Source organism: Astyanax mexicanus, chromosome 13 (genome assembly GCF_023375975.1).
Source record: "Astyanax mexicanus isolate ESR-SI-001 chromosome 13, AstMex3_surface, whole genome shotgun sequence".
NCBI classification, from domain to species: domain Eukaryota; kingdom Metazoa; phylum Chordata; class Actinopteri; order Characiformes; family Acestrorhamphidae; genus Astyanax; species Astyanax mexicanus.
The window spans coordinates 15768458-15782814 of NC_064420.1; the positions used below are offsets into that span (position 1 = coordinate 15768458).

Genomic DNA, 14357 nt, shown 5'->3' on the forward strand with positions numbered 1-14357 from the left:
GCTGAGTAGTGTGCCTTTTATAGTGTTGAGATGCAGATGGTTGGAGATCAGCAGGGAGGCAGTATTATTGATTGATTGATTGAAGTTTATGGATACATCATGTACACACACACACACACATATATATATATATATATATATATATATATATATATATATATATATATATATATATATATATATATATATATATATATATACAAAATGAATCATGAAAAATATAGGCTTTATTCTTTACCTACTGCGGTCCACACTGTGTGTATGAAGTTGCAGTTATTGAAACATTGGTCATTGCATGGCTAGCTAAAGTTTTTTATACAGTACACTGTTATTTGAACATTGAACATTAATACGATTATCAAACACTGAGGTAATATTCCTTTATTTCACGATAAATCGATAATGTAATTATTGTGACAGGCCTAATGTTGTATGTTCTTATTCATATCTTATTCTGTGAGTTTACTGGAATATTTACAAAGCAAAAATGTGGCTTCTGTCTGACTCAGTCAAACTCTCGAGTTTTCCCATTATCTGAATTTGCTAGTTCATGTAAATGTGTCATTCAGATTACTAATCAGATTATGAAGTTCATTTAAAGTAAAGGTGGGAAACAGACATTTTATGCAGAACCATAAATAGCACCGTTAAGTGATTTCAGGTTGTGTTGTAATCAATAGTCCACCAAGAGTTCAGTGCCTGGTCCTAAATACACCAATACTTCACCAATAATACCCTCACTACAGTTTATACTCCATCAGGATAAAACTGTTTAATAGATTATTACGTGTGATTTTAATAAGGAACTCAATAAAACCAGAGTGAAACTAAACCTGAGTGACCCACCGTTCAGCCCAGCGATCACTCTGGTTCAGTTTAAAAAAAAAATAAAAAAAATAAAATAAAATGATAGTGATTAAAATGCTACAATAACATTAATTAATTTAACATTAATTTATTTAGATTACTATCAGTTAGGGTTGTCAGCAGCATGTGTTTGTAAATATTTTAACCTAGAAATACCACAGTGTGTGACTAAGTGGGCAAAAATGTCCTCCTTCAGAATGAAGCTCAGTAGGCGCTGTTATTATTTACATACACCTGTCACCCAATGACAACACAGCGACTGTGAAAAAGGTCTATTTGAAAGTGTCTTATCATATCATGTTAAACTGTCTTATCATATCAACGATATACTTTTTGGAGCACATAAAGGATATCAGCAGTACTTTAAAGACTCAACTCTACATTTCGATACAGTGAGTGTAAAAAATCCTGTTCAATTTCATACTGTACTCGGTATGGGATAGTGTGGTTTTTAAGCATCTGTCACTACTGATGCCTATATAATATGGCATAAATATAGTGGATCAAGAAAATGTTTTTTAAATATTGTGATATAATAACTTTACAGTGTTCATAGTTTTGTTTCTCATATAAGTAGAAGTCCTGGAGTATTTGAAGCTCTCTCTGATTTTTAGACAAACAAACATTCTCAGCGTGATACTTCCAGGATGCATGTTATCAGTTTAAGGCATTGCAGTCATAAAAGGTTCAGTTTCTATCATAAAACATTCCATTTTATCTACCAGAGCCCAGAGTGTCTATCCTTCAACACACAACAGCAGAGAAAAAGCCGGCCTGCGAGAGAGGCCCTTAATCCGGCAACCCACTGCGGTCAAATCCACTGGTGTCCAAAATAAGCACAATGCAGCCGTCCTCTGAGTAATTACACAGTTCAGAATAAAAATAAATACCTGAATAAAACAACAGTGGCACCTCCCAACCTGTGACTAGACACATTTTACATTATTATAGACTGTTTTTAATACAAAAAATACACACTTAGGAACAAGACTGTAGGATAAAACACATTTCTATTTGCATTTGAATATTTACAATAAACACATCGAAAGAGCTGCAGTAACAATGGGATAACTCAAATTGTATTTGAGTTATTTGAGGTAGAGTGAGGTAAAGCAAGGTACAGCAACGTAGAGTGAAGTAGAGTATGGTAAAATTAGGTACAGTGAGGTAAAATTAGGTACAGTGAAGTAGAGTGAGGTAAAATTAGGTACAGTGAAGTAGAGTGAGGTAGATTGAAGTATAGTGAAGTAGAGTGAGGTAAAATTAGGTACAGTGAAGTAGAGTGAGGTAGAGTGAGGTAGATTGAAGTATAGTGAAGTAGAGTGAGGTAAAATTAGGTACAGTGAAGTAGAGTGAGGTAGAGTGAAGTATAGTGAAGTAGAGTGAGGTAAAATTAGGTACAGTGAAGTAGAGTGAGGTAGAGTGAGGTAAAATTAGGTACAGTGAAGTAGAGTGAGGTAGAGTGAAGTATAGTGAAGTAGAGTGAGGTAAAATTAGGTACAGTGAAGTAGAGTGAGGTAGAGTGAAGTATAGTGAAGTAGAGTGAGGTAAAATTAGGTACAGTGAAGTAGAGTGAGGTAGATTGAAGTAGAGTGAAGTAGAGTGAGGTAAAATTAGGTACAGTGAAGTAGAGTGAGGTAGAGTGAAGTATAGTCAAGTAGAGTGAAGTAGAGTGAGGTAAAATTAGGTACAGTGAAGTAGAGTGAGGTAGAGTGAGGTAGAGTGAAGTATAGTCAAGTAGAGTGAAGTAGAGTGAGGTAAAATTAGGTACAGTGAAGTAGAGTGAGGTAGATTGAAGTAGAGTGAAGTAGAGTGAGGTAAAATTAGGTACAGTGAGGTAGAGTGAAGTATAGTGAAGTAGAGTGAGGTAAAATTAGGTACAGTGAAGTAGAGTGAGGTAGAGTGAGGTAGAGTGAGGTAGAGTGAGGTAGAGTGAGGTAGAGTGAGGTAGAGTGAGGTAAAATTAGGTACAGTGAAGTAGAGTGAGGTAGAGTGAAGTATAGTGAAGTAGAGTGAGGTAAAATTAGGTACAGTGAAGTAGAGTGAGGTAGATTGAAGTAGAGTGAAGTAGAGTGAGGTAAAATTAGGTACAGTGAGGTAGAGTGAAGTATAGTGAAGTAGAGTGAGGTAAAATTAGGTACAGTGAAGTAGTGAGGTAGAGTGAAGTATAGTGAAGTAGAGTGAGGTAAAATTAGGTACAGTGAAGTAGAGTGAGGTAGAGTGAGGTAGAGTGAGGTAGAGTGAGGTAGAGTGAGGTAGAGTGAGGTAAAATTAGGTACAGTGAAGTAGAGTGAGGTAGAGTGAAGTAGAGTGAAGTAGAGTGAGGTAAAATTAGGTACAGTGAAGTAGAGTGAGGTAGATTGAAGTAGAGTGAAGTAGAGTGAGGTAAAATTAGGTACAGTGAAGTAGAGTGAGGTAGAGTGAAGTATAGTCAAGTAGAGTGAAGTAGAGTGAGGTAAAATTAGGTACAGTGAAGTAGAGTGAGGTAAAATTAGGTACATTGAAGTAGAGTGAGGTAAAATTAGGTACATTGAAGTAGAGTGAGGTAGAGTGAAGTAGAGTAAGGTAAAATTAGGTACAGTGAAGTAGAGTGAGGTAGAGTGAAGTATAGTGAGGTAGAGTGAGGTAAAATTAGGTACAGTGAAGTAGAGTGAGGTAGAGTGAGGTAAAATTAGGTACAGTGAAGTAGAGTGAGGTAGATTGAAGTAGAGTGAGGTAAAATTAGGTACAGTGAAGTAGAGTGAGGTAAAATTAGGTACAGTGAAGTAGAGTGAGGTAAAATTAGGTACAGTGAAGTAGAGTGAGGTAGATTGAAGTACAGTGAGGTACAGTGAGGTACAGTGAGGTAGAGTGAGGTAAAATAAAGTACAGCAAAGTGGAGTAAGATAGGGTGAAGAAGAGTAAGGTAAAGTAGGGTACAGTGAAGTAGAGTAAAGTAGAATGAAGTAGATAGGTACAGTGAAGTAGAATAAGGTAGTGAGGCAGAGTGAGGTACAATAAGGTAGAGTGAGACACAGTGAAGTCGAATGAGTAAAAGTGAGAAAGAGTAAAGTACAGCAAGGTAAAGTGAGGTACAGCAAAGTAGAGTGAGGTACCATTAATTAAAGTGCAGTAAAGGTATAGTGAAGTAGAGTGAGGTAGAGTGGCATAGACAGATGTAGAGTGAGGTAGAGTGGCATAGGCTGATGTAGAGTGAGGTAGTGAGACAGAGCGAGGTAGAGCAAGGTAGCGTGAAGTAGAACGAGGTACAGAGAAGTAGAATAAGGAAGTGAGGCACAGTAAGATAGAATAATATTAAATAGTGAAGTAGAGAGAAGTAAAGCAAGGTAGAGTGAATTAGAGTGGAGTAGAGCACGACAGAGTGATGTAGACTGATTTAGAGTGAAGTAGAGCAAAGTAAAGTGAGGCAGTTTAGATACAGTGAGATAAAGTGAGACAGAACGAGGCAGAGTGAAATAAAGTGAGGTACAGTGATGTAAAATAAGGCAGAGTGTGGTAGAAAGAAATTAAGCAAGGTAGAGTGAATTAGAGTGAAATACAGCAAGGCAGTGATGTATACTGATGTAAAGTGAGGCGGTGTGAGGTACAGTGAGGTAAAGTGACAGAGCAAGGTAGAATAAGGTAGAGCGAGGTAGATTTGTGACAGAGAAAGGCAGAATAAGGTACAGCAAGATAAAGTGAAGTAAAGCGAGGCAGAGTGAGGTAAAATAAAGACATCTCTCTGAACTGAATTATTCTGCAAAACCAATCAGAGTCAAATATTTGGAGACTCTGCCCAAAAAGGTAATGGCAAAAGGATGGACTGAATCAGTGTGAAACTAGACAAAACTATCGGGACTAAATATACAATATACAATTAAAACAAACACACCATCCTTGGTCTGGATATGAGGTGAGAAAAAAAGAATTTCTTGCCTCTTAATGTGTTTGAGAGAATCAGTTGTATCGTTGTGAAGAGGAAGAGTTACTATAAAGTGAATAACCCTATTTGAGTAATGTTCTAATCCATATTATGGCAAGAACTACTCAACTAAGTAAAGAATAAAATAGAAAATGAAGGTCAGTCAATCTGAAGAATCTTAAGATCTTGGAAAGTCTGTCGCAAAAGATCATCAAAAATATTAGGATGAAATGTCCTCTGCTGCACAGGAGAAGTTCATCAGAATTACCAGCCTCAGAAACCACAGGTTAACAGCTCCCAGATAAGAGCACAGTGAAACATTTAGCACATAAATGCTTCACAGAAAACTTAAATAGTAAAGAATGTTTCTTTTAGGAAAAGCATTTTTTCGACAGCTAAGTTAAATGTTTAATCTAGAATGTGGAATATATCATAAAACTCCCTTAACTCCCACAACATATGTACACTACTTATCAATTCATGCTAACAGATATGACCCGGTGCTGTGCGTACTTTGTACTTCACACACTGGTTAACTCTGTCAAGTTCAGTAAGAGCTCACCACGGCTCTCAGCTCAAACAGCTGAACCGGAGCAGACAGCACAGCCGGCTGTGAAGCAGCACACACTCGGGAATGCAACACCTCTACTCGTCTAGGTTAGACGCTGAGCCTGTGGTGAGAGCGGAAGTCATGCCAAAAGAGGACCTGAGAGAAATTACCCAATACAAAACTTATTTATGCAGAGTAAAAGACTATAGAAATATGAGAACTATTTACATATTTGGTTAAAAAGACTGAAATGCTAGGCATGTGCACAACGGGCGAGATTCCCAATCCTGCACTGGATTATAATTTATTGTCAGTTGAGCTGAGTGTTTATTGAAGTCCAAATTACAGAACCCAGAGGCTAAACCCTAGGAAAAAATTTCCTTATAAAACTTATAACTGATTATTAGACTCATTAGTCTTGCATGTTTCACCTCAACTATTTAAGTCAGCACAGCTGACCAGTAAATGTCACTTGTTGTTTACGATAGTCTTTGCCTTAACATAAATTCTCATAGCAAATTTAAATAATGATCTATGAAACACAAATCTGAAACTTGATGTGGTTAATAACTTAATCAATATGTTTGTAACATGAATACAAGTAACAACAATAAAATTAAATTAATTAAATAATACAAGTGAAGTGCTAGTCATTTTTTGAATAAAGACAATGCACAAATATATAACTTAAAGTTTAAGAACATTAAGTTGCAGACGTCTAGTAGTCGTAAGGCTATATATCAAAGTTTATCAAAAAATCGTGAACTGGCAATGGCTTTTATTGTTACGAATAAAGACTAGTCAACACAGAAATATTCAACACTATTTTATAATCAACATTATGTCAAATAATCAGTGCATCCCAAGTTACAGCCCATACTTAATCCCACAAGTACACTGTACACTGTTAAATTACAAGATTCATGAGAAACCTTTTGAGTTTAAAACCTCTTAGAAGGTTTTTCTTCTAAAAACTTTTCTGAAAGGTTCCTCAAAGCACTTGAAGAGGTTCCTCCACAATTTCAAATTGAAGAACCTTAAAATGTTACTCAGGCAACTTACCTTTACTTTTAACAGCGTACCACACAGATGGGGCCCATGTTTAAAACCGTCCTGGTCCAACCACTGACTCTGGTGCCAACATGGTACCCGTGAAAAAAACCCACTTTGCCTACTGGTTCCTGCCAAAACAGGTCCTATGTGGGCATGTTATTGACTGCCGGTCTGTCCGGCCTGACACAGGTGGATGCTTGAACTCAAGGTTTTCCTGTGACCTGTTCAGCCTGACACTAATGAAATTTTACATTGATATACAGGATCACTCAAAGGTTTGTACACACCTACAAACAAAAGTCAGTGTTTTTTCATTATTTTAAAATGTTCTGCATTGGAGATTAACTCTTAAGTCATCCAAACTAAAAAGAAAAATGGAACTATTTAGCAAACAAAAAGTGTTTAACAAACCTGAATATATTTTATTCTTTAGATTCAGTTTTATGTGGTAGTCACCTGGAATGGCTTTAAGTTAACAGCTGTGCTAAACTTTTCAAGAGTTATCTACTCTATTTCTTGTCCTCTTAATGTGTTTGAGAGCATCAGTTGTAAAGTTGTGAAGAGGTAGAGTTTGTATACAGTGAATAACTCTATTTAAAGAATGTTCTAATCTATATTATGGCAAGAACTACTCAAATAACTAAAGTACTTTAAAAAAAACTTTAAGAAATGAAGGTCAGTTCATACAAAAAAATATTTAAAAACTGAAAGTATCCTTAAGTGCAGTTGCAAACATCATCAAAATCATTATGATGAAACTGGCTCTCATCAGGACCACCCAAACATAGGAAGACCAGAGTTACCAGCCTCCAGAAATAGCAAGTATTTGAATAGTGAAGAATGTTTCTTTCAGGAAAACAAACTGACACTAATAGGAGTTTTCAGAAATCAGGCTTCCCTATCATTCAACCAAAGACCAGATGCCCACCGACCAGTTTATGCCACCTGCCTCAGACTAGTTGCTCACCCTCCACTGCTGACTATGTTGTCTGAGTTATATAAAATCTAACTAGCCATTTCCTAATAGCTTACATTGCTGTCATGGCTATTTACTTTTATATATTAGACCTAAGTGGCTGTTTAGTGACCTTTTATTCTTAATTATAATAAAAACATATTATAAATAGTCTGACAAGAGGAGGATGGGTCCCTACTTTAATGTAAATCTTAGTTCCTCACAAAATCAAGGGAGTTTTTCCTGCCACTGTCGCTCACTATATGTTTTATGTTTCATCCTTTGTAAAAAATGCTTTAGAAATTACCAAATTTACCTTATCTATATCTTTATCAGTTGTTGGACTGTGGGAGGAAATCAATCAGACATGGGGAGAACATCATTTCACCCAGATAGAGACTTAGAACCCAGGACCCGAGTGTCAGAAGACAAATGTGCTACTAAACCACTAAACCAAGGGGAGAACATGAAAACGCCACTCAGAGAGGGACTTCAACCCAACACCCCAGGGCCAGAAAGCACCTTGAACTCAGCATCCCAGTGCCAGAACGCAAGTGTGCTAACCACTAAACCAAGTGGAGAAAACTCCACTCACATAGGAACTTGAACCCAGCACCCCAGTGCCAGAAGGTAAATGTGTGTGAACATGATAAACACCAGTAATGGCAAAAGTGGGGCTTTGGGGAGATGAAATGAAACTTTGTGAGATGTTCACCATCCACCATCCACCACAGTGACATCTGTTGGGCAATCAGGCACTTCACCCGTCTTTCTTTACTTCAAAATGTTCAAAATGATCTCAAACAGCAGGTCTAGGTATTTTCCAGATTCTCCATTTCACAAAATAGTTTGACAAATTATTGACAATAAATAATAAAGCAGTATAATGTGTGTTTGACTTTTCTCCGTAATAAAAACAGTTACAATGCTTTGCATATATTTTAAAACGTGGCAACCAGAGATAATCAGAAAAAACTCCCTTATAAGGAGAGGGAGCCCAAGAACAGGTGGAAAAATGAGAATGGCGGACAAGTGAGCACTACAGAGAGACAGGGGAGGGATGTAAACAAAAGCTTGCCAGAGAAGCATGAAAGCTCCACTCAGGTAGGGACTTGAACCCAGCACCCTAGCACTTGGAGGCAAACTAACCATGGTACCATTTGTTTCTAATAGTGAGATTCAGCAGCCTACCTAGGTTGACGAAGCTCATGACCATGTCTGCATCGTTGAGGAAGTTGTTATCCTGCAGGGTGGCGATGGGTGGTCCCTGGGTGGTGAAGACGGGCTTGTAGGGGTAGGAGTAGCCCAGCTCGGCTCCCTCCGTGGACATGGCGTTGTACAGGTCCAGCATGAAGAGCGGAGCGGCGTTGTGCTTGCCGTGGAGGTGCGGCCGCGGCCGGTGCGGTAAGCCGAGGATGGACAGGATCTCGCGCTGCATCTCGCGCCGCTCCTGGCTCTTCAGGCGCCGCTGGATAAAGCTGGAGTGGATCTCGTTATCCAGAGTAAAGTTCGTAAAGAGCGGGTCGGCCAGAACCGCGCAGCCGCACACCACCAGCAGCAGCACGGGAGCGCGCAGAACCAGCACCGGGGCCATTAAAAAACCGGACTCGGGAAAACGCGGAAAAAACGCGTAACGATCTCCTAAACTCTCAGAACGGGACGCGCTCGCGGACTCAGAGAGAGAGAGTTCGGTTCTAGCTCCTCATCACTTTTGATCCCGCATCTCCAGAACCGCACTGGATCAAACGCTCCGACAGGTTCTCCCGCGCCTCGCGCTCCGGCTCCGGTACCGATCCGCCGCTCTCTGTCCGGGATGAAGCTCAGTGAGGTGTGATCCTGAGGAAGCGCGCGCTGCGTCTGAGTCCGGACCGCAAAAGTTTGAGGCGGCACCGCGCGCGCGCAGGGAGGAGCCAGCAGACCAGACAGCAGCACCACAACACTGCTGCTGCGGAGCGCGAGCGCACAGTCCAGCCTTTACTACAGTACTCAAGCACACATTAAATAGACGTTGCTTTCGGCAGCGGTTAGTTGTATTACATATATTTCATGTTGATGATGGGAAAACAACTTTTAAACAACCTGTATATAATGATCATGTCTCAAATAATCGATTACATTGAATCAACGTTCATTTAAAGGCTTTAAATGTTTGGGGCGCTCACAATGTTTTCAGATGAAAGGTGATCAGTTATCAGTTAGATCTAGGATATTTCTGAGTAAGGGGCCATCAAGGGGCCATAATATTCCTAGAGGGACCAGGTATTATTTCTCCAGTCACACCATGTTCAAACATCCCAGCTGGCTCACAACCGACCTTCAACGTTCAAATGCGGTTTTAATGACTAAAGTAACGCTGTTGTTGTTACAATGTTGAAACAACATTTAATGTTCAATGGTTGTGCTAAGGTTGAAATTTTAACGTTGAATCATCATAATGTTAATCAACATTTCACCAAATCATTTCTAAAAGCGGTTGGATGGAGGAATGAAAGTGTTTTACTTCTTTCTTTATACTCAGATTTACTACAGTGATGTAAGTTTATTGTTAACATTCTGTTAACCATAGGATTTTCTCATTTTAGTGAGCTATTAGTAAACAACGTTGCTATATCAATGTTGATTCACTTTTTAAAATCAATGTCGAATCAACGTTGATTCAACCATAACATCTACGTTGATCAACGTGGATTCAAAGTTTATTCAGCGTTCATTCAACGTTGAAATGCCAGTTAATGTTTTGCAAACAGTTTAACAAAAAAAAAATCTGCAATCAAAATGTTAATAATTGAAAAGAAAACATGTTGCACATTCAAAAAAATGTATTTACTTGGTTGCTTAATTTTTCTTTGCAGTTTATAAAATGTTATATTTAAATTGGGCAAAGGACAGATGAGGCTTTTCAGGGGGCCAGTCAGATTTCAGCTGTGGCCCCGTCCCTAGAACCGTCAGTAAAGATGCTCCATAAATAAGAATAGAATTATTGTTAATATTATTATTTAAATGTTCCTTTCTACACTGCAGGACACTTCCCATCCAACCACAATCAAATTCACTCTGGTGGAATGACTATTTGTATTGAACAAATGTAAGTAGAAGTAAAAATAATTACTCCATTAAAGTATAGATAACCAAAAACTACTCCAACTATTTGCATAAATAGGCTACAGTAGCATGAAGGTGCCTTATTCTTTTTATTTATTTATTTTTTGGGGGGGTAACATCGGTAACATTTCACCTTTTATATAGTTTATTTTTCAAGGAACTGAAGACACTTGCTTAATGTTCACATTACTTAATTAATTTCATTTACTATTTTTCATTTTGTCTCCATACGTAACTGAGTTAAGACTTAAGCTGTCCACTCTGTAATTACAGTTTTTAAATAACAGAATAATACAATTAAAATGTAAGTTGGACTGAAAAAGACATTCAGGAAGATTCATTCAACTCTGGATTGGGGTGGGCGATATGGCCCTATATCACAATATGTCAAGGTATTTGTATGATATGATAATGATATGCTTAGTAATGTTTCTCACAAAACAATTAAAAACATTTATCTGATTTTAAGAACATACTGATGCAACTTAAAAAGTTTACCTAAAGGAAAAAAATAAACCTTAAAGTTTTATTTAGCTGGAATGAATAAAAGTTTCAAACATTCAATTGAAGAAAACTCTGGTGTGGTGGTTTACTGTTCTACTGTGCAGCAACACCTCACATATACCTCATATACAATATACCTTCACAGAAGAGTAATCAGAAGGAAATCTTTTTTGGTGAAAAAAACCTCTCCAACTGTTAAGCATGGGGTGGATGGATTAGGCTTTAGGTCTGTGTTGCAGCCAGAGGCATTGGGAACATTATATATTATATATTTAATAGTACAACAAAGAGCCTTATCCAAGCCTTATCTAATTTTCTTTTCTAAAATGCACCACTCTGACATTCACCAGTGGTTTCCAAGGACTATGGGATGTTTCCAATTCGTCTTAATCTGTGAGTTTATTGGCTGTTCATTGGCTGTTTATTGGCGGATTATTGCCTAGCTCATGTAAATTCAATATTCTTTTCACAATGATCATATTACTGACAAAGTCTGATGCTCTACAATAATGAGATTACAAAGTGAAATGTAAATGCATTTAGTGACTACATAACTTTTTTTACTGATGGGGCAGCTAATGGATGGTCTCAGATGTGTAACAGGAACTCCAGTCACAGGGGTTCAGGGTGATTCAGGGTGTGGGGTCTGTTCTTTACTCTGCACCTTGTAATGTGGCAGTAGTTTATTTTCGACAGGGACATTGTGCTGTGTTTAATCCTTCCACTGCACGCTGCGTATATGCATGTGGGGCTCTCTGCCGCTGGTAAATGGCTTTCAGTGGTGGCCTGTAAGACATAAACAGAGCTTTCCGGTTCTCCAGATAAAATCAGTGAATGGCCACAGGTGTTTATACTGAGGCCTTTTTCTGATTGTAGACCTGAAAAGGTGGAACATGGTTTCAGTTAAAATTGTCCTCTCCCTCTCTGGATGTGGGAGCCAGGGGCCCCTCAGCCCCCCTCTCAGCCCGGCGGAGGGCTGCCATTCTGGGCAGGACAATAGGAACAGACCCCCCTTTGTTCCGGCTTCGGTGGCCCTTGTGAACCAGTGCAGTAAACAGCGGGCACAGGCTGGCGGAGTCGGCCTGGATAGGCACACTGAGGAGCTTTTGACCAGTTAAGCAGAACAGGAGCCGACACCAACCCACTCACTCTCTCTAACACGCTCTAACTCTCCCCGCCACACACACACACACACTGTTTAACACACTGCACTTCATAAAGCTCAACAACAACATCTGTATAATAGAGATATATTAAAGAATGTATTCAGATTAATAAACTCTTCACTAGTGTTTCATCACAGAGGTCCCAAGCAGGTTACACAATTAATCATTTACATTAAATTTACGCTGTGTATCACCAGGTTAAACATCAACACTACAAGTGTGAAATTTTATTATGCAAAACTCATTTAATACAAGGGGCCCTATGTTATTAATCTATAGGCCAGCCGTCAACTGTGCACTGTGCAGCGTGAATTAGGGCATATCAATGTGTTTTTGCTATTGTAATGTTGGGAAAAGTATGCCTTATGTGGCTCGTAATGCACAAAAGCCATGTGCTAATTCTCTTAATTAACCACAGGTGCATTTAGGGCGTAACATGCAATAAACCAATCAGCATGTCACTTGCCGTTATCTTTAAGAGCCAGGTGCACTCTGATTTTGGGAGATTGCTATTTCAATAACGTCACGCGTCTTTACATACTTACGCCACATGTACAGCCTCTAAAAGAGGATCTGGCTCAGTTTTACTAAACGCGAGCGGCTGGTGGAGCACTGGAGGCTTCAGAGGGGGTAACTCAGTAGCTCATTCACCCATAGTAAAAACAAAGAAACAAAGAAGTGAAGTTTCTGATTGAACATAACCTGGAATCTGCTCTGAAAGGAGACCACATAACATCCTCCCAGTTTAAAATGATTCTTCGCATGCTCGGTGCAATGACCCATTCTCACCAGAGAGGGCCCTAAATCCCAAAACTTTCGGGCATCAGCTTTAAACGACGCAGGCGCAAGACATAAAAAGAAGCTGTTCACAGGATGTAAAATAGCAATAAGCATCACAACGTGCTTTTGGCAGGGTGTAAGATAGGGTCAAAAACGTGATTTCACCAAATTTACTGTTTAGAAAAAGAAAAAGAATTGGTGTTGTGCTGAAATCAGACTCCTCTTGGTGTGGTGGATGGGTAGCAACAACAGATTATGCTGGTGATTTCTGTATACTGTAACAGTAGATTAGGGCTGTACAATAAAGAGCTGCAATAAGGCCTTAAATAAAAAAAAAATAAAGTTTCATTATGCATGCCGCAACAGAGGGAGTTCTATGCAGGGGCGCAACTACATCATTTTTGGGGTGTATGCAAACGTGGTATCTGTATTAATTTGAGAAGACTATGTTTGTCTATTGTTGTGACTTGATGAAGATCAGAACACATTTAATGACCAATTTATGCAGAAATCCAAGCAATCCCAAAGGGTTCACATACTTTCTCTTGCAACTGCATGTACTTTTTGTGTAATGTACTAAAATGTTATACACAATATGGGATAAAATACTCTCTCCAAATAAAGTCAGTGCAAATTGATTTTGAAGTGTTACCTTAAATTTATAGATTCTATAAATTCTATGTGTTGATTTTTACTGTTCTGTTGGGACTGGGACATGTTATTTAAAAGAGACAATCAAAAAAGAATGTGGGTAAAAATGTCCAGAAGCCTGTCTGCATCTGCATGGTGCTCTAGCTTTGCTCGCCAAATATTCTGCTAAACAAATTCTCCACATAGTTTCTCTACAAAGACTGAAGTATACTTGTTCTCCAAAACAGGGCAATACGTGCTAGAGGTTTCTTTTTTTTTTGGTATATTTATTTTGGGTGACGCGTGTTTGGTGTATTTGGAGTATTTGGTGTCAAACCACCCATAAAGCTCAGCTCTGCTTCTTCACCTGCTCTGCAAAGCTTAACAGATAGATTTCAGACGTTTCAGATGTGAAATCGAGTCCGTCATCCCCTTTTTGTTTCCTTTTGACTGTAGCACTGCATTCGTGAGCCGGAGCGAGGGGTCAGGGTAATATTTATTTCGCATGTTGTCTGCTCCACGCCGGGCAGGTGGCCCCTTTTGAAGGCACCGAGGCGGGGAACAGCGGGGCGTCCCAGTGCAGGATCCAGTAAAAACTCTCTCGCGGGGGAAAGAGACCTTCAGATGAAGCAGTTACGTTCTGTACGCTCGGCAGGCGGGGGGTGGTGGATGGCGGAGACATTAAAGGGAATGGGGGTCATACTCTTCCACTCGTCTCATCATGTGTAGATTGTTTAGAATGCCCCAGTCATGTACACCCCCGCACTCTGGTGGGCTGTTAAAACACTGGCAGGCCAGGTGGAGCTGAGTAAAAGCAAATGTTCTCCCTGTGCAGGACTGACACTGAGA

General features: G+C 39.1%; 1 protein-coding gene across 1 annotated transcript in view; it reads right to left on the bottom strand.

Annotated features, from left to right (window-relative positions):
- Window positions 1–9216, bottom strand: part of bmp7b (bone morphogenetic protein 7b) — a 54519-nt gene extending 45303 nt beyond the window's left edge. The window contains exon 1 of the mRNA XM_007233003.4: window positions 8518–9216. Within this exon, the coding sequence (XP_007233065.3) occupies window positions 8518–8920 (403 nt within the window). The 5' untranslated portion in view covers window positions 8921–9216. The remainder of the gene's footprint in view (window positions 1–8517) is intronic.
- Between the last annotated feature and the right edge of the window lie 5141 nt (window positions 9217–14357).